At 38.4% G+C, this 25,695-nt stretch overlaps 2 protein-coding genes across 2 annotated transcripts in view; both read right to left on the bottom strand.

Annotated features, from left to right (window-relative positions):
* The window catches only part of NIPA1 (NIPA magnesium transporter 1), an 85,366-nt gene that overhangs the window by 30,507 nt on the left and 29,164 nt on the right, over positions 1-25,695 (bottom strand). Inside the window, exons 2-3 of the mRNA XM_044232190.1 lie at positions 10,495-10,542; positions 9,413-9,503 (exon numbers count right to left, since the gene is read on the bottom strand). Of these exons, the coding sequence (XP_044088125.1) occupies positions 9,413-9,503; positions 10,495-10,542 (139 nt within the window). The remainder of the gene's footprint in view (positions 1-9,412; positions 9,504-10,494; positions 10,543-25,695) is intronic.
* Positions 21,558-23,529, bottom strand: LOC122894419 (importin subunit alpha-1-like). Its single transcript, XM_044232189.1, has one exon. It carries the CDS (start codon positions 23,412-23,414, stop codon positions 21,825-21,827), a length of 1,590 nt encoding a protein of 529 aa, XP_044088124.1. The 5' UTR covers positions 23,415-23,529; the 3' UTR covers positions 21,558-21,824.

The following is a 25,695-nucleotide window of genomic DNA, read 5'->3' as shown; positions in this document are numbered from 1 at the left end:
TGGGGTTGGAATTGAATGAGGAGGGATTCTGATGGCTAGTATCACTGAATGTGAATCTGGGGTATAAGCTGATGAAAGCTTCAGGTGTCCGTGGCAACTGAGCTTGCCATTGGCTTCTTCAGCAGCAAAATCTACTGGGTTTGTCTGCAGAGCAGGTGAGTGAGCCACAACCATTCTCACTGCATGGCTGCTACTGGTATCCCTTTCTGCTTTGTTCCTCCTAGCCACCTCTGTCTGTCTCAGCTTTTGCAGTGAAACCAAAGCAGAACCTTGTGGCAAGTCCTGAAAGGCTGGGAAAGCTGGTTGCTCACTCTGCTCCTCCTTTCCTGGCAAGGGAAACTCTTTCCAGTTGAGAAGTTCCCTCCTGGTGCTGTGCAATGTCAGCTTGGGGGAAGGAAAGATGCAGGCAAAATGAAGTTTTCTTTCTATTCTTTTGTGGCTATTCTCACGTTTTTTGTTCTAAAGTATTGCTGAAGTTTCTTAAACAGATTCCAGACCTCTCCCAGAGCTCTCCCAGAAATGTTTCTCTTCATGGATAACTGTCTAATCATTAATCTTTCTTTTTTTTTTTTTAAAGATTTTATTTATTTATTTGACAGAGAGAAATCACAAGTAGACAGAGAGGCAGGGAGAGAGAGAGAGAGAGAGAGAAGCAGGCTCCCTGCTGAGCAGAGAACCCGATGCGGGACTCGATCCCAGGACCCTGAGATCATGACCTGAGCCGAAGGCAGCGGCTTAACCCACTGAGCCACCCAGGCGCCCCTAATCATTAATCTTTCTGAGGGGACAGAGAGTGGGTTCCCACATACAACCATTTTGGTGACACTGTGTTTTTTCCTGACTTTTCACTTTCTTGATGGGATTTTTTAAAGCAGAAAAATTTTAAATTTATATAATGCCAAATTTATCTATTTTAGATAAATTTGTGCTTGTGCTTTAGGTGTCAAATCTAGGAAAATATTGCCTAATCCAATGTCACAAAAATTTATACCTTTCCTTCAAGAGTTTTATAGTTTACGCTTTTAAATTTAGGTACTTGGGATGCCTGGGTGGCTCAGTTGGTTAAGCAGTTGCCTTCAGCTCAGGTCATGATCCCAGCGTCCTGGGATAGAGTCCCACATCGGGCTCCTTGCTCCGCAGGGAGCCTGCTTCTCCCTCTTCCACTCTGTCTGCCTGTGTGCTCTCTCTCTCTCTCTGACAAATAAATAAATAAAATATTTAAAAATAAATAAATAAATTTAGGTACTTGACCTCCTTTGAGTTAATTTTTGTATATATTGTGAGGTAGGAGTATAACTTCATTCATTTGAATTTGGATGCCCAGTTATATCAGCACCACTTATTGAAAAGACTATTCTTTCCTTACTGAATTGTCATTAACCACCTGTAAAAATCTGTTGACTATAACTGTTAGCGTTTATTTCTGTAATCTCAGTTTTGTGTGTGTGTGTGTGTGTGTGTGTGTGTATCTCCTTAACTCAGTACCACATTGTTCTGATTACTGTAGTTTTATAAAATGTTTTGAAATTAAGAAATGTGAGTCCTCCAACTGTGTATTTACTTATCATGACTGGGCTATTCTTGGTCTCTTGCATTTCTATATGAATTTTAAGATCAGCTTGTCAATTTCAAATAAGCCCCCTAAGATTGATTGCACTGAATCTGTAGATGAGGCAGTATCATCATCTTAACAATATTAATTCTTGTTAATACTGGAATATGGAATATGTGAATATGGACCATTTATTTAGGATTAATTTATTTTAAAAATGTTTTTATGGCTTCAGAGTACAAGTTCTGTGCTTCTTTTTAAAAATATGTCCTTAAGTATTTTGTTTGTTTTGGTACTATTCTATAACCGAATTGCTTTCTTAATTTCATTTTTGGCTTGCTCACGGCTATTGTATACAGATACAATTGCATCCTTGTTGAACTTATCAGTTCCAATAGTTTCTTAGAATTTCCCATATATAAGATCATGTCAGCTCTGCTAACAGAGATAGTTTGACTCCTTCCTTTCCGATCAAGAAGTCTTTTTTTTTTTTACATTTCTTTTCAGAGTAACAGAATTCATTGTTTTTGCACCACACCCAGTGCTCCATGCAATACGTGCCCTCCTTAATACCCACCACCTGGCTCCCCCAACCTCCCACCCCCCCACCCCTTCAAAACCCTCAGGTTGTTTTTCAGAGTCCATAGTCTCTCATGGTTCACCTCCCCTACCAATTTCCCTCAACTCCCTTCTCCTCTCCACCTCCCTATGTCCTCCATGTTATTTGTTACGCTCCACAAATAAGTGAAACCATATGATAATTGACTCTCTCTGCCTGACTTATTTCACTCAGCATAATCTCTTCCAGTTCCATCCATGTTGATACAAAAGTTGGGTATTCATCCTTCGATCAAGATGTCTTTTAATTCATTCTCATTCATTCAATTTGCTAGCCCAACTATATTGGCTTGAACCTTTGATACAAAGGTACAAAGCTGAATACAAGTGGCAAAAGTGTATGTGTTGTTCCTGATCCCCTGGGGGAAATCATCCACTCCTTAACCATTCAGTATGATGTTAGCTGGGGTGTTTTCATAGAGATACTCTGCCAGTTTAGGAAGTTACCCTTTATTTCTAGCACTTTTTAAAGTAGTCTCCGTGCCCAGTGTGGAACCCAATGCAGGGATTAAATTCACAGCTCTGAGCTGAGATAAAGACCTGAGCTGAGGTGAAGAGTTGGATGCTTAAACTAAGCCACCTAGGGGTCCCTCTATGTCTAGCATATTGATTGTTTTCATCATGAAGTGGTGTTGAATTTTATAAAATGACTTTTCTGTGTCTGTTGAGATATGTTTAACCTTTATTCTATCAATGAGGTATATTAAATAATTTACTCTGATGCTAAATCTACCTTGCATTCTTGAGATAAATCCCACTTGGTCAGGGTGTATAATCCTTTTTATATATGGCTGAATTCAATTGGCTAGTATTTTGTTGAGGATCCCTCCATCTGTATTAATAAGAGAACTGGTTTGTAGTTTTCCTTTCTGGTGATTTCATTGGTTTTATTACAAGATAGTATTACCTCATGGAGTTGGGAAGAGTTCCCATCTCTCCTATTTTTTGGGAAGAGTTTGTGAAGAATTTTATTAATTCTTCTTTAAACGTCTGAAAGAATTCATTAGTGAAATCCCCTCTACCTGAACCTCTCTTTGCTGGAAGTTGTTTTGTTTTTTTACCAATTCAGTCTCTTTACTTTCTCTAAGTCTGTTCAGATTTTCTATTCTTAAAACATTTTCATTAGTTTGAGTCTTTCTAGGAATATGGTCATTTCATCTAAGTTATCTAATTTGTTGGTATACTGTTGTTCATCGTATTTCCTTATAATTCCGATTTCTGTAGAAGTGGTGGCAATATCCCCTTTTTGATCTTGATTTTAGTAATTTGTCTTCTCTGTCAGTCTAACTGAAGTGTTATCAATTTTGTTAATTTTTTCTAAGGACAATCGTTGGGTTTTTCTGTTTTTCAGTATTTATTTTTAATCTCTATTTCATTTATTTACTCTGACTTTTATTTTTTTCCTTCCTTCTTCCTCCTTTGGGTTTAGTTGGCCCTCTAAAGGTTGTTGATTTCAGATTTTTCCTTTTAATGCAGGCATTTACAGATATAAATTTCCCTATGGGTATGGCTTTACCTGAGTCACGTGAACTTTGACATGTGTCTCTGATTTTTATTCATCTCAAAGTGTCCTCTAACTTCCCTTGTGAGGTTCTTTCTGACTGACTGGTCATTTAGTAATAAGTTGTTTAATTTCCACTATTTGTAAACTTCACAAATTTCACTGGTTTTGCTTTCTGATTTCATTAATGGCCTAGTATATGGTCTATCCAGGAAAATGTTCCATATACACTTGGGAAGAATGTGAATTCCACTGTTTGATGGGTGGAGTGTTCTACAGATGTCTATTTTGTCTGGTTGACTTATAGTGTCATTCAAGTCTTCTATATCCTTCTTGATATTTTGCCTAGTTTTTCTATCCATTATTGAAAGTAGGGTATTGAAAGTCATAACTATTATTCTTGAATTGTCTGTTACTCTTTATTTGTTCAGGTATGTCTCACATATATATATATACTTATATATATATATATATTTTAAGATTTTATTTATTTGAGAAAGAGACAATGAGAGAGAGCATGAGTGAGGAGAAGGTCAGAGGGAGAAGCAGACTCCCCGTGGAGTTGGGAGCATAATGTGGGATTCGATCCGGGAACTCCGGGATCATGACCTGAGCCGAAGGCAGTTGTCCAACCAACTGAGCCACCCAGGCATCCTTGTTTCATATATTTTGAAGCTCTGTTTTTAGGTGCATATTTGTTTATAATTGTTACGCCTTTCTGATGGACTGACCTTTTGTCATTACAAGATGTCTCTATCAGGAATAATGTTTTTTGTTTTACAATCTACTTTGATAGATAGCCTCTCCAACTCTCTTATGGGATTGTTTGCATAATATATTTTCTTTCCTTCCTTTTACCTTCAATTCATTTACATCTTTGAATCTAAAATGTCTTGCGTAGAAGCATAAGTTGGATCTTTATCCGCCTGACAATCTTTGCTTTAAAAAAAAATTATTTATTTCAGAGAGAGAAAGTGAGAGAGAGAGTAGGGGGAGGAGCAGAGAGAGAGTTAGAGAGAGAATCCCAACCAGACTCCACACTGAGTGCAAAGTCTGATTCCAGGCTCAATCCCACCTCCAAGATCATGACTTGAGCCAAAATCAAGAGTCAGACTGAGACATCCAGGTGCTCCTAATCTCTGCCTTTTTACTGGATTGTTTTATTCACCGACATTAAATGTTTTTATTAATACTGTTAGTTGTGTGTTTGCCATTTTACTTTTTATTTTTTACATTTTGTTCCTGATTCTTCATTTACTGCCTTCTCCTACATTAAATGAATTTTTCCAGCATAACATTTTAGTTCCTTACTGGTTTTTTTCACCACACTTCTTTGTTATTTTTTTAGTGGTTTCTCTAGGGCTTTTCAGAATACCTTTCAAAATGATGCTAAATTAACCTCAGTGTTATTCCTACAGTGTTATTCCTCTATAGCTCAACTCCTACTTCTTTCTTTTTGCGCTTTTTTTTTTTTGTGCTACTTGGATCTTTCACAAACCCAATAATAAATTATTGTAATTATTATTTTGTAAAATTTATGTCTATTTTCAAAAAGCTGAGAAAAAAAGGAGAACAAATATGTATTTATAGTTTGTTATAGTTAGCAGGTATCTTTTCAAATATTCTTATTAGTTTTGAAATATTTATTAAATACACAAGTATTTATTACACTATATCAGGTTGCTTATGTGCATTTTATTGAAAATGAGGGTAAACGTTACTGAAATAAATGTGTTTTCTTGTGAACAAATTGTCAGTTTTGCCCTTTGTCATTTAATCTACTGGGATTTTCATATTATTCTGACCAATTTAAGAAACTCCTTATGTCATACTAATTACTGTCATATTTGATTTAAATTATTTCCCCATTTTACTTTTCTACTGTAGTAAGTTAAATTTTTCATTTCTATTACTTCAAACTTTAGAAATTTCTTATCCTTTTAAGATCTAAAAGACTTCTGTTTTTTCAAGTTGTAAAAATATTTTTCTTATACATAGGCCATAAACCATGGAAACATAGCTAAGTTTTTTTTCCTCTTCCTTTACAGATTAAACCTCTGTAATATATATTCTGGGTTATGTTAGAGATGCAGTCTTTATCAGTGAAAATCAGAGACTTGTCAGAAAATGTCTACAACTGTATGCAACAGATAATTGGGCACATTAATTTATTGGGCTTACCACAGCTTTACACAGAATACTGAACTCTGCATTACTGAGCAGGACAACATACTTCAATACACCACTTCAGTCATGCACTGGAATAGTATCAACAAACCATTCAAGGTTATATTTGCCTCTATTTCCACATTTGATGGCCATTCTGTATATAATACTTAATTCACTTAGGTCATATTTTGACAGTGCTTCAATTGATGTTCCTATAAATTGCTTACCAGTTCTCCCAATATTATTTATTTAAAGAAAAAAATCTCTCTTTTAGATTGCAGACATGACAATTAAATGCAGCTCCCAATAATAGACTGGATCTTTTAATAGAAGGAAAAATGATGGTACAAAGGAAAAAATAAAAAATAATGGTATAAAAGTAATGGCATATTATAAAAATAAAGGCATAAAGGATAATGGCATAAAATAAGGGTAGAATGGATCAATTAACAAAACTGGAATACAGAAGCAGATTAGATACATGTACTATAATGTTAAATTTATTGAAATTGATTATTGTACTGTGGTTATTAAAAGCATATTTGTAGTGTTAGGAAACACAATCAACCTATTTAAGGGTGAAGAAACATGACAGAAGTAGTCTAAAAGAATAAGAAACAAAGGAACAAAAAAAAACCCAAAGCAAATACCACATTTATGGTTCTCAACTGGGGGTGATTTGTCCCCTCCCAGGACATTTGCCATGTCTGGACACATTTTTGCAGGGATTACTCCTGGTATCTGGTTGGTGGAGTCTAGGGATGCAAAACACCCTACAATGCAAAAATCAGTCCTCACAACAAAGAATGATCTGGCCTCTAATGTCAACAGTGTTGAGGCAGAGAAACCTTGATACAGAGAAAGCAAATAATGGAGTAAGTGAGATAAAATATCAACAGAAGGTGTGCATAGGTGAAGGATATACAGGTGTTGTTGTGATTATTCTTTTTATTTTCCAGTTTTCATTTTAACTCCAATTAGTTAATATATAGTGTAATATTAGTTTCAGGGGTACAATATAGTGTTTCAACACTTACATAATGCAGTCAGTGCTCATCACAATATGTGCACTCCTTAATCCCCACCACCCATTTAACCACCCCATTTCGATTATTCTTAATCTTGTAACTTTTCTGTAATTTGGAAATTACTTCCAAATAAGGTGTTTTTAAACTTCTTTTAAAAGTACCGTGCTGTAAGGTTTACTCTGTCATACAAGGAATCATCACAGAGAAAAGTGGACCTATTTTGGGGCTTCCTAGTCTATTTCTAGTCTATTTTATTTCTCTATTTCTCTTCTCTATTCCTAGTCTGTCTCCTGAAGACTTGCAGCATTGAACATTTCTGGTGAGGTGACTTAATTTTCAAAGGCATGAGAATAGTTCTTGCCTATTCTAGGCAAGATATTTTAATATATGCATATTAAATGTGCAATGTGCAAAGACCCTAGGGTCAGATTACTTATTTGCTTGATGTTTTTTCAGGAGAACAAATCAAAGAGTGAGGCTGGTCTGTGAGAAGCTAGAGTAGTTATTCCCTGAAGTGAGTACCACTCACACAATCCAAACTCTTCAGGATCATCCAAACACAAAGTGACATGAAGCTACATATTATGTTAGTCTTTTGTTTGGATAAGAAAAACATTCTAGGGGCGCCTGGGTGGCTCAGTGGGTTAAAGCCTCTGCCTTCGGCTCAGGTCATGTCCCAGGGTCCTGGGATCGAGCCCCGCATCGGGCCCTCTGCTCAGCAGGGAGCCTGCTTCCTCCTCCCTCTCTCTCTGCCTGCCTCTCTGCCTACTTGTGATCTCTATCTGTCCAATAAAATAAATAAAATCTTAAAAAAAAAAAGAAAAAGAAAAACATTCTATAAACACATTTCTAAAGGTTAACCTGTATAAAACATATTTATGCTTTTTAGGCTATAGAATCTTAAAGCCTAATTGACTTGAAGTATAATTTAAATATATCCATCATAGACACACTTCTCTGAAAGAATCTGGAAATCTGTCTAGAATACAGCAGAGTATTGCTATATAAATGAGTTAGAAACTGGGATTTTATTTCTCTTCTATTATATCTGTTTCTTAGTAATTTCTTCAAAGGTAAAACAGAATATAAATAGGTTCATGAGAGGATATGTGTTGAGCTATTCAATAAATGTCTCATAAAATCACTTAGTAAGTAAGCCAAAGGTAATATAAAGACTTCACTTGTAATGCATGGTGGCTGGCAGCCATCAAGTCCCCAGTTCTACTTTACTCTCTTTGCCCCACATCTGGGCGACCTTATAAAAAAGCATGCTCAGACCCTGGTGTCCTCCAGCCCTTGGCAATGGCAAAAATTTCAAACCATCCAAGTCCCTCCTGAGTGTGTGAAACTTCACCCCACTCCCTTTTGAACTACAATAAAAACCCAAAGCTCCACCTTCCTCCTTCCTCTCTGGACCACACAGAAGCCCTTCCCCTGGGCATGGGGATCCATCTAAGTTAACTGCTAGGAGTTATAGATTCTATTTTATACCCATCGGTGCCCACATGTCATCTGTCCCACTTCCATAATTTCCTAGGGTGGAGTGAGTGGGAGAATTGTTCAGTGTCTGGTAGGGGATGCCAGGCACACAAATAAAACACCAAGAGACTAGTTTTGCTTAATGAGTTCTCAGAATCACTTGCCAAGGTACCAGGAAGACTCCAGTATCTTGGAAGTCTTTCAGGGCAAAGACTAGGAGAATGACAGAATCACATCCATTGATGTCCTCTCATAAGTTAGGATCTGAAATATACTAAAGCAAATTTCTAAAATAATGGTTAACTCAAAAAAATAAATTTTAGGGGCGCCTGAGTAGCTCAGTGGGTTAAAGCCTCTGTCTTGGGATCAAGCCCTGTATCGGGCTCTCTGCTCTGCAGGGAGCCTGCTTCCTCCTCTCTCTCTCTCTGCCTACCTCTCTGCCTACTTGTAATCTCTGTCAAATAAATAAATAAAATCTTAAAAACAACAACAACTAAATTTGAAGTTAAAATTAAACCACATAGAGTAGAATACTGAAAACCTACCTTCAGTTATAATTTTGCTTTTATTATTTGAACAGAAACATTTAAATGGAAAGTTTGTTTAAAACTCAAACTACACATTAAAAACCAAAACACATTTTTCTACACAAAGCTGTCCAATTTTCCCAGCACCATTTATTGAAGAGATCATCTTTTTTCCACTGGATATTTTTTCCTGCTTTGTCGAAGATTATTTGACCATAGAGTTGAGGGTCCATATCCAGACCCTCTACTCTATTCCATCAGTTTATGTGTCTGTTTTTGTGCCAGTACCATGTTGTCTTGGTGATCACAGAGAAGCATGAGAGACTGTGGACTCTGAGAAACGAACCGAGGGTTTTGGAGGGGAGGAGAGGGGAGCTGGATGAGCCTGGTGGTGGGTACTAAGGAGATGTATTGCATGGAGCACTGGGTGTGGTGCATAAACAATGAACCTTGGAACAATGAAACAATAAAATTAAATTTTAAAAATAATAAAAAATTTTAAAAAATAAAAACGAAAACACGGAATCCCAGTTCTTACCCAAATGGCACTCCGAGGGCACCCAGTGGAGTCACCAGGACCGTGGGGACTGCAGTGTAAGCCAGAAAGTTTCCAATCTGGCCAACAGCCACTGTCAAGAGAATCACAAGGATACCACTTGCAATTACAGCTCTCTTTTAGCAATGATCACAGAGTTTAATTTGGCAAGGCTCTGTTCTGAAAGGGCTACTTCTTTTCATTACTTGTGAGGAAGCAAATGTGGGGCATCATTTGCATAATTAAGGGTCCTGAAGGCAGAGAGAGCAGGCCCCACAGCATCACAGACCCAATCAGTCAGGAGTAGTTTCAGCCCTCTGTGGAAATTCCCAAACTAAATGGCCGTGATTGACAGTGCAACAAAGTATATTTCCACTCTCTCCTTAACACATCCTTGTTTTAACACTAATCACGTATTCCTTTCAATGGTCTGGGATCTACTCCAGTAGAGTCTACTGGCCATAGTGACATGCTGCAGGCACATCAACTGGAAAAACTACTGCCTGCACAGGACTGCACCCAGAGCTATCCTGAGACAGAGCTTAAAGATGAGCTCCTCAATGAAAGGAAACAACATCTGCTAGACAACAGCTTGCCTAAAAGATAATGTGTGACAAATAAACCTCATGATATTTCTGAATTTTCTAATATAATTTTTCTTTATATATTTAGGGTTCTGAACTTCAATTTTATTATTTATTTTTATATGATACTACATAACCTCTGCACATGACCTCTTTTATACAATAGCATATGATCCTGTACTGAAGTCTAAGTGAAGAAACTCTCCTTTGTAAAACAATTATGTTTAACAAAGCATAATTTCACCAAATATCAACAGCATGATTACAGATGAGTAAGAAGGAGCATTTCAATTTCTTTGGGCCCCAGACAGTCTGACCTGGACTAAATTCAGAGCTAACTGCAGGCAATAGGAACCTCTATTTCCTCCCTTCAATTCCTCCTAGCCTAGTCCTCAGTCCAAAGAATGGAGCCAGAAGAATGACCTCCTCCAGTTCTGCCAGAAGAATGACTGATCTTAAGAAAGCAAGCAAACCAAGCACTTCACCACACTGGGTACTTACTTGCAATTGTGCCTGCCCACCACACAATGTCTGTTAAATAGGAGGTACCTATGAGAGAGTGAGATAAAAATGTGAGAAAAGTACAAAGCAAGAGGTTTGCAAACTATATACTTGAAGAGGAGTTTTTACATGAAAATAAAATTGAGGGGTGCCTGGGTGGCTCAGTGGGTTAAGCCGCTGCCTTCGGCTCGGGTCATGATCTCAGGGTCCTGGGATCGAGTCCCGCATCGGGCTCTCTGCTCAGCAGGGAGCCTGCTTCCTCCTCTCTCTCCCTCTGCCTGCCTCTCTGCCTACTTGTGATCTCTCTCTTTCAAAATAAATAAATAAATAAATCTTTAAAAAAAAAAAAAAGAAAAGAAAAGAAAATTGAGAAGAATAATGAATGCTATACTGCTTATTTGCCCTTTAAAGAATCGTTTAGTCTATAGATAGCAGCATGAGAAACCACTACAAGTGGCAAATACAGATATTTTTTGCAATGAAAACAAGCTAACCCAAACAACAAGTGAAACCTTTATTAAAAAAATATTTTTTGGCTCATCATGCCACCCAGAGATACAAATATTCTTTGGCATGAAGTTTTATATTGAAGTCCAGTTCTTTCATACATTAGAGCAACCCATTTATATGATAATTATGAGCATAGGATTCAATGACTTAGTGCCTGAACAAGTTACTCAAATTTCATAAAGTAGAAACCTTTATGATATGGCTCTTTCTTCAATCATATGGGCAGCAGACTTTTCACTCACTCAGTGATTTGACATTACATAGATATGACATTACACAGTCAACCATATTCTCTTAGGTTACCCTCATGTATCCCCATGTATAGTCAGACAGAAACATGGGCAGGGGCCCGGGTCTCCCCATCAGATGGGTCCCTCTTCCTGCCTATATGACAGGAACCTGCAGCAAGATAGTCTCACAATCTTTGAGACACACAGCTGTACTACTTCAGATAGGTCAAAATGCTCATCTGACAGGTTTCTTCACTTCAGATTAAAATAGCTAATTCTAGATTTCAGCCATTCTAACAGATGTGAGGTGATGTCTTATTGTGGTTTTGATTTATATTTCTTGATGATGAGTGATGCTGAAACTCTTTCCATGTGTCTGTTGGCCACCAGTATGTCTTCTTTTGAAAAATGTCTGTTTAGGTCCTCAACCCATTCTTTCAACCATATTGTTTGGGTTTTTTTGGTATTATTTAAGTTCTTGATATACTTTGGATATTAACCCTTATGAGATATATCATTTGCAAATATGTTCTCCCATTCAGTAGCTGATGATATTATAATAGTAATGTGATTGGGACAGATGGTAGCTATACTTATGATGTACATAGCATAATGTATAAACTTATCAAATCACTAAGCTGTACACCTGAAACTAATGTAACATTCTGTGTCAACTACACTCAAAAAAAAGTAACTCTGTAGTTACTTTTGTAGAGAAATTATTTTTAAAAAAATAAAATAAATCTAATCGGACATTTTAATTCATAGTAATTTTGTATAATGAACACAGGAATTCAGCCTGCTTCATGGAGGAACAGAGCTACAAATATTACAATAAGTACTTGAAAAAAATAAAATTGGGCTAATAAGTAATGACACAGTAGGAAGAATGGTGAGTTAGAATATCACCATTTGGCAACATCACCATAAAAACCAATTTAGGCAAGAATCATCAATGGAAATGAAAGCAAGTGGATAAAAGTTTGTTGAGGAAGAATGCAGGATTGCCACATAGTCTCCATTAATCACCTTTACCAGTTTCTTATTAATTATGAAGAGAAAAATTTATCTTTACAGTACTCTGTAGAACCTGATAGACATCACCTTAACCAAGCGGTCAAAGTAGACATCAGCAATGGGACAAACCAACATCACATGCCTCCTGACAGGATGCACTGAAAAGGATACAACATCACATCTTTGGTATTCCTGCCAAAATGCATCACTTGAATCTAATCATAAAACTATTAAACAGGCTATAAATTTGCTGGCTTCCCCTCTTCAAAAAAAGGCAAGGTCCTAAAGACAACGAAAGGCTAAATGACTGTTGCAGACAAAAGAAAACTAAGAAGATATGATGACTCAACACAAAGATGCTAAATGTTAAAAAAAAAAAAAAGATGCTATAAAGGACAGTATTGGGGCAACTGGCAAAATATGAATAGGGACTGTTGTAAATAAAAGACGTCCCAAACCCCTTCTCTTTCTGCGTGAGAATGTGACTCTAGGTTCACTTTCTGGCTAGGAACCTGATAGCTATGTGGCCAGAGGATAGCACCTAGAAATGACTTTTGATGGACAAATAACTGGGAGTCTGGTGAACATCTGAAAGAGATCCTATTACTCGGACTGCCCAGAGAGCAATGTCTCTGGGAACAGGTATGTCTTGTCAGGCTTGGGAGTTCTGCCTCTGTGACTTTAACAGGGTTCATAAGGCAGGGCTGCTATAGCAATGCCTGCTGCAGCTCTGCCTCCAGGCCTGAGACAAAGTCTGCCTCTGCTGCCAACCTCCAGCAGGAAAGGAAGTGACATTGCTTCTCTCCTGTGTCCCTCAGAGTGTGTCTGAGGTAAATGTGGACCACGTCATCCTATAAGTAGGAAAGTAGAGCTAAGCCTAAGAAAGCCACCTCCCAGTAAGTACTGTAGAGCAGTTATCAGCTATTAGTACAAAATTCATGTCGAATTTCCTGAATGTACTAATCACAGTGTCTATTTAAGAGAATGTCCCAGTATCCCAAAAATGCATGCTGAATTTTTTAATTTTTTTTAAATTTTTATTTTAAGTAGGCTCCACATCCAATGTGAGGCTTGAATTCATGACCCTGAGATCAAGAGTCACATGCTCTATCAACTGAGCTAGCCAGGAGTCCCTGTATGCTGAATTTTAAGTGTGCAAGTTCATTAAACTTCTTGCAGGGCTGGCTTGGTGGCTAAGTGAACATAATAATAATAAGAAAAAAAAAGCTGAAGGATGCAAGTTCATAAAGTTTACTTCCAGAATGTTGGTGTGAACACCCCATGGACGAGTTGCCCAGTGAAACAACAACTGGAGAATAAAATATTAAAAATATTTTTCAAGGCTCTGAAATTGTTCTAAGAGTATATAGCAAATGAAGAAACATGTACTAAAGAAAAATCTATTATATTTCAGTGAAAACACTGTAAGTCCTTAGCACATTAGCTACAACCCACTCCCCTTCTCTCCCCCACTGCAATTCAGTTTCACAGAAGCTGTACTCCAGAATGGTGACAAACAAAATGGCGTCTCCTCTCCTCTTAGTTCTCCATCACCAGGAAGAGCAGTCCTTCAACATTTCTCATCCCTCTTCCCCACACTGAAGAGGCTAAATATCTGGTTAGTGCATCCAAGAATTTGGGGGCTTCTTTCCCCAACTCAATGCCTACCCAGAGGCTCTACCCCTGCTAGGACAGGCCCTGATCATCCTGCTCCAAGCTTGAAAGTAGAGTACAGATCTCATACCTGGAGAGGCAAGCAAGATCAGATGTTACCAACCACTCCCAATAACTAGTATCAATGAATATACCAACCTGGAGTCAACTGAACAAGACTCTAAGGCAATTTATACACCAGAACATTGTCAAAGTAACAGACTAATCATCCAGCAATTAGTAGAGCCTAACAGCTGGATAATACCCAATGAGACAGATAAGAGAAAAACAGGGAAGAGAAATAGTCAAAGATAGCCCAGCTAGTCATCCCAAATAAAGATGTACATAGCCAAGACTGTAACCTTTGAGGTATACCATTACAGGCTTCACACTGCAGGGGAAAGGGACTACCAAAATACTCCACTCAGGCCACTAAACAAACAAACAAGCAAACAACAATCCACAGAGAGAGGAAGGGGAATCAGATTCCAGAGTTGATATCACATATTACCTAAAATGCCCAGATAGCAACAAAATTCATCAGATGACAACAACAAAACAACCCAATTCAAAAATAGCCAAAAGACATGAATAGACACGTCTCCAAAAAAGATACACAAATGGCTAATAAGCACATGAATAGATGCTCAACATTACTAATCATTAGGGAAACACAAAAATCAAATTCCCATCACTTCACACTTATTACAGGGACTACTGAAAAACAAACAAGTGTTGGTGAGAATATGGAGAAACTGGAAACCTTGTGCATTGATGGTAAGAATGGAAAATGGTATAGCCACAGTGGAAAACAGAACAGCAGTTCCTCAAAGAGTTACATATAGGATCACCATAAGATCCAGCAATTCCACTTCTGGGTATATATCCAAAAAACTGAAAGCAGGGACTTGAGGATATATTTATTTGTAAACCATGTTCATACCAGCTTTAATCACAATAGACAAAAGGTGGAAACAACCCAAGTGTCCTTCAACAGATGAATGGACAAACAAATGGATAGACAAAATAAAAGGGACATGGTACTTTTTGTTATACTTGAAAGAGCAGTAAGCAGCAGCATAAAAAGGACTGTTATTCAGCCTTAAAAAGGAATGAAACTCTGATATATACCTGAACACAGATGAACCTGGGAGACAGTAATGCTAAGTGAAATAAACCAGTCAAAAAATGGCAAATAGGGGCACCTGGGGGGCTCAGTGGGTTAAGCCTCTGCCTTCGGCTCAGGTCATGATCTCAGGGTCCTGGGATAGCACCCCGCATCGGGCTCTCTGCTAAGCGGCGAGCCTGCTTCCTCCCCTCTCTCTGCCTGCCTCTCTGCCTACTTGTGATCTCTGCCCGTCAAATAAATATTTTTTTAAAAAGGCAAATATTTTATGAATGTACTTATGTATGGTACTTAGAGTAATTACATTCATAGAGACAGAATGGCGAGCAGTGGTTACCAGGGATTGGGAGTGGGAATGGGAGTTACTGTTAAATGGGTAGTGTTTCATAAAGGGATTATGAAAGAGTTCTAGAGATAGATACTGATGATATTTTGTACAACATAAATATATATATATTTATTTATTTAAAGATTTTATTTATTTATTTGACAGACAGAGATCACAAGCAGGCAGAGAGGCAGGCAGAGAGAGGAGGAAGCAGGCTCTCTGCTCAGCAGGGAGCTCGATCCCAGTACCCTGGGATCATGACCTGAGCCAAAGGCAGAGGCTTTAACCCACTGAGCCACCCAGGCGCCCCCAACATAAATATATTTAATACTACTGAATTGTACAATCAAAAGTGGTTAAAATAGTAAATGTTATGGCATGAATAGAATATATATATTTTACCCCAACAAAAAAAATAGCTGGAGGAACAGAGGCCTGAAAATGTTAAGCCCCATGACTCCCCTTTCGTCTTAAGGTAGGAACTGATTTAAGAGCTTTCAACATTCTAAGTCATAAAGCAGAATGCCCATAGTAGGAGTGCCTGGAACCTTCATATCTGCAGTCCATCTTACACTGATACTATTGACATCTAGTGGTCCTTGAACCCTATATCACTGGGTCTCCTATAACCTAGATGCTATTTAACTTCAGGAGGAGCAGATGCAGGCTGTGCTTCTTGATGTGAAAACTGTGTCTTTCAAAATTTCTTTCTGGTGTTCAAATGTACCAAGAAGATGGGTAAAAGGACCATTCTGCAAACATTCTGTGCCTTTGTGTTATGCACAATCTGTCTTCATCTTTTTCCTTGTAGGTCTCTCAGAGGTTAAGTAGTATCAGGAAGAAACAAGGCAAGTTTTTCTGCTTATTTTGCATGTTGGGAATGAGGAACATTTTATACTTATGTGAAAGCTATTGTTTACTGATGTCATGATTATATATTTTTTAAAGATTTTATTCATTTATTTGACACAGAGAGAGAGAGAGATCACAAGTAGACAGAGAGGCAGGCGGTGGGGGGGAGAAGCAGGCTCCCCGCTGAGCAGAGAGCCCCACGTGGGGCTCGATCCCAGGACCTTGAGATCATGACCTGAGCAGAAGGCAGAGGCTTAACCCACTGAGCCACTCAGGTGCCCCGATGTCATGATTATAGATAAAATACTCTTGTTCCTTTTGTTACACATGAAACAGAAGCAAAGAATACAAGATAAAACTATAATTAACTGCTTGAATGATGTTGGTTTCCATTGTATTAGGTGTAAAAGTTGAGAGGAAAAAGTGCTGCGAGAGGACATGTAATAATAAAAATAAGAACTAAAAAAAGTCCCAGAAAGACCCCCAAAACCAAGACATGCGAAAAACCCAGAAAAATGTGACCTATATCACATATACTATACACATAGGGAAAGTGCAAGCAACAAAAACTGCCTGTAAGAAGGCCTAGACATTAGACTTAACAAAAACTTCAAACCATCCATTAAAAATATATTCAAACTGGAATTAAAATAAAAACTTTATAAGATCAAATAACTAATGAAAGTATGCTTAAAGAAGTAAAGGAACAACTTATCAAATAGAGACTATTAATAAAGAAATAGAAGCAATTTTTTTAAAAAGCCCAAGCTAAAATTCTGGAGTTGAAATGTGTAACTAGAATGAAAAAAGAAATCAATACCACATTTCAATATTTCTGGCAGAAGAAAGAGTCAGTGAATTTGAAGATAGATTGATAAAGATCATACATTCTAAAGAAAAAGGAAAAAAGAATAAGGAAAAATGAACAGAACCTTAGAGAAATGTGACACCATCACACAAATCAGCAGACTCATAATGTTACTAATAGAAGGAGAGAAAAGAGTAACAGAAAAAAAATTCAAGAAAAAAAAAGGGCTGAAATTTACCAAATGTGATGAAAATCCAAAAAGCTAAACAAGCTATGAAGAGCTCCATACACAAGTCACGTGTTAATAAAAGTGCTCAAAGATGAAGAGAGAATTTTAAAAGAATAGAAAAATGACTGATAATATGCAAGAGAATCTAAGTAAGATTAATAACAGATATCTCAACAAATTTTAACTAAAACTTAAATTTAAGATGTTTAATTATAGGGCGCCTGGGTGGCTCAGTGGGTTAAGCCGCTGCCTTCAGCTCAGGTCATGACCTCAGGGTCCTGGGATCAAGTCCCGCATCGGGCTCTCTGCTTAGCAGGGAGCCTGCTTTCTCCTCTCTCTCTCTCTGCCTCTCTGTCTACTTATGATCTCTGTCTGTCAAATAAATAAATAAAATCTTAAAATAAAATGTTTAATTACAAAACACAAATTTGTTCTCCTTTCTCAGCTTATCTGATTTGAAAAACTATGGGGTAAATATGCATATAAATGTGTTGTTGGATCTATAACATAAAACTGTAATATACTTTACAATAACAACACAAAGGATACAGGAGTGAGCAGTTTTATGGCTCACATAAAGTAAGTGAACATGATAAGAGTTAAGAACATGGTAATTGATACCCTAGATGCCATAAAAATAAAGAAAACAAGGAATGGTAAATAAGCAGGTTAACATACAGAACTCTATAAATCTGTATTTGCTTTTCTTTGTAAGCTTTTTAGTAATTTTTTATTTAAATTTAAATTAACATATAGTGTATAATTACATTCAGAGATAGAATATAGTAATTCATCAGTTGCATATAACACCCAGTGCTCATTACACCAACTGTCCTCCTTAATGCCCATCACCCAGTTACTCCATCCCTCCACCTACCCCTCCACAAGCAGTCCTCAGTTCATTTCCTATAGTTAAGACTTTCTTATGGTTTGTCTCTATCTCTGAATTTGTCTTATTTTATTTTTCATTCCTTCTCCCTATGTTCATTTGTTTTGTTCCTTAAATTTCACACGAGTGAAATCATCATATTTGTCTTTCTCTGACTTAATGTGCTTAGCATACTATCCTCTAGTTCCATCCACCTCATTGCAAATGGCAGGATTTCATTCTTTTTGATGGAGTAACATTCCAATGTGTGTGTGTGTGTGTGTGTGTGAGAGAGAGAGAGAGAGAGAGAGAGAGACAGACAGACATCTGGGCTTTTTCCACAGTTTGCCTATTGTGGATATTACTGCTATAAACACTGGGGGGCATATGCCCCACTGAATCACTGTAACCTCTGAATAAATACCTAGTAGTGCAATTACTCGGTCCTAGGTTACCTCTATTTTTAACTTTTTGAGGAACCTCCATACTGTTTTCTGGAGTGGCTGTATCAGTTTGCATTCCCACCAACGGTGTAAGAGGATTCCCCTTTCTTCATATCCCCACCAGCATCTGTTGTTTCCCGAGTTAATTTTACCCATGACTGGCGTGACATGGTATCTCACTGGAATTTTCATCTGTATTTCCCTGATGCTGAGTGATGTTGAGCATTTTTCATGTGTCTGTTGACCATTTGTTATGTCTTCTATATGGAGAAATGTGTTTCATGTCATGTTTGTATGTATTTGTATGGAGAAATGTTTTCATGTTGTCTGCCCATTTCTGGATGGATTTTCTAGGTTTTTTGGGCATTGAGGTTAATAAGTTATAGATTTTGAATACTAGTCCTTTATCTGATAAGACACTTGCAAATATCTTCTCCCATTTTGTAGGTTGCCTTTTAGTTTTGTCAACTGTTTCCTTTGCTGTGCAAAAGATTTTTATCTTGATGGAGTCCCAATAGTTCATTTTTGCTTTTGTTTCCCTTGCCTTTGAAGATGTATGTAGCAAGATGTGGCAGTGGCTGAGGTTGAAGAGGTTACTGCTTGTGTTTTAAAGCATTTTAAAGGATGCTTGTCTCACATTTATGTCTTTCATCTATTATGAATTTATTCTTGTGTATGGTGTAAGAGAGTGGTCCAGTTTCATCTGCCTGTGGTTGTCCAATTTTCCCAACACCATTTGTTAAAGAGACAGTCTCTTTTTTTCCATTGGATATTCTTTCCGGCTTTCTTGAAGATTAGTTAACCATAGAGTTGAGTGCCCATTTCTGGGTTTTCTATTCTGTTCCACTGATCTATAGGCCTGTTTTTCTGCCAGAACCATTATGTTTTTACAACTACAGCTTTGTAATGCAGCTTAAAGTCTGGAATTGTCATGCCTCCAGCTTTGGTGGTCTTTTTCAACATTCTTGGCTTCGGGGTGTTTTTGTTTTTTTTTTTTTTTAATCCTGATTCCACACAAATTTAAGGATTGTTTGTTCCAGCTCTGTGAAAAATGCTGGTGGTGTTTTTTTTAATTTATTTTCAGCGTAATAGTATTCATTGTTTTTGCACAATACCCAGTGTTCCATGCAATCCGTGCCCTCTCCAATACCCACCACCTGGTTCCCCCAACCTTCCACCCTACGCCCCTTCAAACCCCTCAGATTGTTTTTCAGAGTCCATAGTCTCTCATGGTTCACATCCTCTTCCAATTTCCCTCAACTCCTTTCTCCTCTCTAACTCCCCTTGTCCTCCATGCTATTTGTTATGCTCCACAAATCAGTGAAACCATATGATAATTGACTCTCTCTGCTTGACTTATTTCACGCTGATGGTGTTTTGATAAGGATTACATTGAATGTATAGATTGCTTTTGGATAGCATAGACATTTTAATAATATTTGTTCTTCCAATCCATGAGCATGGAATGATTTCCATTTCTTTGTATCTTCCTCAATTTCTTTCATAAGCATTCTATAGTTTTCAGAGTACAGATCTTTTACCTCTTCGGCTAGGTTTATTCCTAGGTATCTTATGGTTTTTGGTACAATTGGGCTGATTCCTAGATTTCTCTTTCTTCTGTCTCATAGTTAGTGTATTGAAATGGAACTGATTTCTGTGCATTGATTTTATACCCTGTGACTTTGCTGAATTCCTGTATCAGCTCTAGCAATTTGGGGGTGGAGTCTTTTGGGTTTTCTACAAAGAGTATCATGTCCTCTGTGAAGAGTAAAAGTTTGACTTCTTTGCCAATTCAGGGGCCTTTTAGTTCCTTTTCTTCTCTGATTGCTGAGGTAGAATACCCAGTACTATGTTAAGCAACAGTGGTGAGAATGGACATTCCTGTCATGTTCCTGAACTTAGGGGAAAAGTTCTCAATTTTTCCCCATTGAGTATGATACTTGCTGTGAGTCTTTTGCCATGGCTTTTAAGATATTGAGGTATGTTCCCACTATCTCTATATGGGGGATGATTTTTATCAATAAAGAATGCTGTATTTTGTCATATACTTTTTCTGCATCTACTAAGAGGATCAAACAGTTCTTACCCTTTCTTTTATTAATGTGGAGTATCACATTGAATGATTTCTGGGTTTGAACCACCACTGCAGCCCAAGAATAAATAATCCTTTCAATGTACTACTGGATCCTATTAGCTAGTATCTTGGTGAGAATTTCTGGATCCATGCTCACCAGGGATATTGGTCTGTAATTCTCTTTCTTAGTGGGATCTTTGTCTAGTTTGGGGATCAAGATAAAGCTGCCGTCAGAGAATAAGTCTGAAGTTTTCCTTCCATTTCTATTTTTTGGAAGTGTCAGAAAATAGGTATTACTTTCTCATTAAATATTTGATAGAATAATCCTAGGAAGCCATCTGGCACTGGACTCCTGTTTGTTAGATTTTTGATTACTGCTTCAATTTCTTTGCTGGTTATGAGCCTGTTCAGGTTTTCTATTTCTTTTGGTTTCCGTTTTGGTAGTTCATATGTTTCTAGGAATGCATCCATTTCTTCCAAATTGCCTAATGTTGGCATATAATTGCTCATAATACTCTAATTGTTTGTATTCCTTTGGTATTGGTTATGATCTCTCCTCTTTCATTTATGATTTTATTTATTTGGGTCCTTTCTGTTTTCTTTTTGGTAAGTCTGGCTAGTAGTTTATCAATCTTACTAAATCATTCAAAGAACTAGCTCCTAGTTTTGTTGATCTGTTCTCCTAGAGTCTTTAATTTCTGTATCATTGATTTCTGCTCTTATCTTTATTATTTCCCTTCTCCTGTTGGATTTAGGCTTTATTTGCTGTTCTTTTCCTTAGATATAAGGTCAGGTTATATATTTGAGACTTTTCTTGCTTCTTGAGGAAAGCCTGTATTGCTATATACTTCCCTCTTAGGACTGCTTTTGATGCATCCCAAAGATTTTGAACTGTCGTGTTTTCATTTTCATTTGTTTCCATGTATTTTTTTTTTTTAAAGAAAAGGGTGGAATTTAATCTTTATTTACAGGACACTGCAAGAGAGGAGAGTCCACATAGAAATAAGAAACCCACTGGCAGGAGGAGCTTCATACAGTTTTTACAGTTTGGAACTGGTCAAGTAGAGTTTTGTTGTAAAAAGTGCTACAATAACAAAACACATTTAAAAAGAGTTCTTAGTAGAGAAACAGTAAGACAAACTTCTACCAAACAAAGCAAACCACAAACAACTTTCTGCGTCGGCTGTACAAGCTAAAAGTTAAAGGTCCCAGCAGTGCCATCCTGAACCTGGAATGTATAGCCTTCAGAGGTAGTTTCTGGCACAACATTCTGATCTTCCTCTTCCTCTACAGAGAAATATTTTTCAATCAAGTTTAATGAAGCTTTGTACACAGACTCATTTTCATGGTTCTGCAGAGCCTCGATTTTGTCCAAACCTCCACATTCTTCAATCATTATACTAAGTTTCTCAGTTTCACCTAGTTTCTCAGCAGCCTGAAAGATGTTGGAAATGGCATCCAGAATGACCAGAATAATTTTGGTATCCTTCGCAGTTAAGAGGTTCATCAGTGGTTCTATTATGCCACAATGGATGAGGTATACTATCTGTTCAACTGTCCCACCACTTGTATAGTTGGTCACAGCCCAGACAGCTTCCTTTTGTGTCTTAAAGTCTGCCTTAGAGAGAACACCAACGAGGAACGGGACTAATCCGTGATTCACAACTTGCTGTATCTGGTCCTGGCGGCCAGCTGTGATGTTTGACATGGTCCACGTGGCTTCCTTCTGAATATTAGTTTTGGGGTTCGTTAGCAGGCTGGGAAAGATAGCAAGCGCTCCTGCGTCTATTACAACCTGAATCTGTTCATCTGTCCCAGTGACAATATTTCCTATGGCTCTTAGCGCAGGAGTCACAATGGGCAACTCAGTAGCTCCTAGAAGCTTCACAAGCTGGGGCACAACTCCTGTTTTCACGACCATTTCAATCCATTCGTTTGGACCATCCGTCAAGTAGGAGATGGCCCAGCAGGTATCTGCCAAGACCTCTGGATCATCGTGATGCAGGAGACGAACTAAGGTAGGAAGAATCTGCTCGACGGCATCTAGCGGGGGTGCGGGGTTCTTGTTGCGACAAAGGTTTGAAAGTGTCCAAGTCAGGTTACGTAAGTAGCCACATGCTAACGATGACATATCCAGAACCGCGAGGAGAGCCAGAAGCGGATCAACCGCACCGTACTTGATAACCAAGTCTCGAAAAATGGAACCGTCCCCTGCAATGTTTCCTAGCGCCCACACAGCCTGTTCGCTGATGTGGGCATGGGAAGATGCCAACAGGGAAATGAAGGCTGGGATCGCGCCTCCGTCGACCACAGCCTTGGTCTGTTCGGAGGTCCCGGAAGCAATGTTGGTGAGAGCCCAAGCGGATTCAAACTGAATGGGACTACAATCAGTTCTGCCCAAGAAGGACACAAATTTTGGAATCAAACCAGCCCGGATTATGTTGTCTATGGGGGGCTGCTTTTCCCGAGAAAGCAGTTTCCTAGCAGCTTGAGTAGCCTGGAGCTGGCTTTCCAAATTGTTGCTATTTATGCCCTTGACAATGTCATCAACTGACCAATTTACAGTGCCCTGGTTGTTGCGGTTTTCCTGCAGTGGAGAGGTAGCATCATCGGGAAACGAGCTTACGTTTCTCCTTTTCAGCATCTGGTCATCCTTCTTCGCTTTCCTCAGCTCCACATTAACTTCTATTCGACGCCGCCTCATTTCTGTACTGTCTTTCCCCTTGTTCTTGAATCTGTTAAGGCGGGCAGCTGGTGAATTAGCATTCTCGTTGGTGGACATGGTTATGAGACAAAGGGAGAAAGACGGCCGGCTCAGGCTTCCACGAGAGGCGGTCCAGGACGCGCAGGCTGCAGGTCAGCTGCCCTCAAAACGTCCACCACGGATCACCCCAAAGACGGTGTCTGTTTCCATGTACTTTTTAAAAAAGATTTTATTTATTCATTTGACAGAGAGAGATCACAAGTAAGCAGAGAGGCAGGCAGAGAGAGAGGAAGGGAAGCAGGCTCCCTGCTGAGCAGAGAGCCCGATGCGGGACTCGATTCCAGGATCCTGAGATCATGACCTGAGCTGAAGGCAGCGGCCCAACCCACTGAGCCACCCAGGCGCCCCTGTTTCCGTGTATTTTTTAAATTCTTTAATTTCCTGGTTGACCCATTAGTTCCTCAGTAGAATGTTCTTTAACCACCAAATATTTGGGGTCCTCCCAAATATCTTCTTGTGGTTGGCTTCAAGTTTCATAGCATTGTGGTCTTAAAATATGCATGGTATGATCTCAGTGTTTCTGTACTGGTTGAGATCTGATTTGTGACCCAGTATGTGATCAATTCTAGAGAATGTTCTATATGCATTCGAGAAGACTGTGTATTCTGCTTTAGAATGAAATGCTCTGAATATATCCGTAGAGTCCATCTGGTCGAGCATGTCATTCAAAGCCTTCATTTCTCTGTTCATCTGCTTAGATATCTGTTCATTGCTGAGTGGGGTGTTAACATCCCCTACTGTTGTATTTCTTCAACAAGTTTCTTTAAGTGTGTTATTAATTGATTTGTATATTTGATTGCTTCCAAGTTAGGGGCATAAATATTTAAATTGTTAGATCTTCTTGTTGGATAAGCCCCTTTATGATATAGTGTCCTTCTTCATCTCTTATTATAGTCTCTGGCTTAAAATCTAGTTTGTCTGGGGCATCTGGGTGGCTCAGCGGGTTAAAGCCCCTGCCTTCAGCTCGGGTCATGATCCCAGGGTCCTGATATCAAGTCTCACGTCGGGATCTCTGCTCAGCAGGGAACCTGCTTCCCTTCCTCTCTCTCTGCCTGCCTCTCTGCCTACTTGTGATCTCTGTCTGTCAAATAAATAAATAAAATCTTTTTTAAAAAATTCAGTTTGTCTGATATAAGGACTGCTACTCCGGTTTTCTTTTGATGTCCATTAGCATGATAAGTGGTTCTCTATCCCCTCACTTTCATCTAGAGGTATCTCTGGGTCTAAAAATAGTCTCGGGACACCTGGGTGGCTCAGTGGGTTAAAGCCTCTGCCTTTGGCTGGGGTCATAATCCCAGGGTCCTAGGATTGAGCCCCATGTGGGGCTCTCTGCTCAGCGGGAAGCCTGCTTTCCCTCCTCTCTCTCTGTCTGCCTCTCTGCCTACTTGTAATCTCTGTCAAATAAATAAATAAAATCTTTGAAAAAAATTAAAATAGTCTCTTGTAGATAGCATATCAATTGATCTTGTTTTTTTAATCCATTCTGATACCTGATGTCTTTTGATTGATATATTTAGTCCATTTACATTCAGAGTAATTACTGAAAGATTAATTTAGTGCTATTGTATTACCTATAAAGTCACTGCTTCTGTAGATTATTTCTCTTCTTTCTAGTCTATGTTACTTTTGGGCTCTCTCTTTGCTCAAAGGATCCCCTTTAATATTTCTTGCATGGCTGGTTTAGTGTTCATAATTTCCTTTAGTTTCTGTCTGTCCTGGAAACTCTTTCTCTCTCTATTCTGAAGACAGCCTTACTGGATGATGTACTTTGGGCTGCATATTTTTCCCATTTACACTTTGAATATATTATGCCTGTTCTTTGTGGCCTGCCAAGTCACCATGGATATGTCTGCTGCCAGACTTATGTGTCTAACATTTAGGTTAAGGACCTGCTGTCTTAAGCTGCTTTCAGGATTTTCTCTTTGTCTTTGAAACCTGCAAGCTTTGATCTATTATTATTGATTTTGAGGGGGGTTCTCTGTGCTTCCTGGACTTGAACGCCTGTTTCCTTCCCCAGATCAGGAAAGTTCTCAGCTATAATTTGTTCAAATAAACTTTCCACCCATTTTTTCCACTCTTCATCTTCTAAGACTCCTATAACATGGATATTATTTTGCTTTATGGAATCACTTAGTTCCCTAAGTCTACCTTTGTGATCTAACAGTTTTCTTTCCCTCTTCTTTTCAACTTCATTGTTTTCCATCATTTTATGTTCCATATCGCTGATCGGCTCCACTGATCCATTCATCCTCATTTTTATGGCCTCCACTTGGGATTGCCTCCATGGAACAGCATTTTT

The sequence above is a fragment of the Neovison vison genome, chromosome 13 (genome assembly GCF_020171115.1).
Source record: "Neovison vison isolate M4711 chromosome 13, ASM_NN_V1, whole genome shotgun sequence".
Classification (NCBI taxonomy): Eukaryota; Metazoa; Chordata; class Mammalia; order Carnivora; family Mustelidae; genus Neogale; species Neogale vison.
Note: the sequence above shows the minus strand (reverse complement) of the source record. Positions and strands in the feature narration are given on the sequence as shown.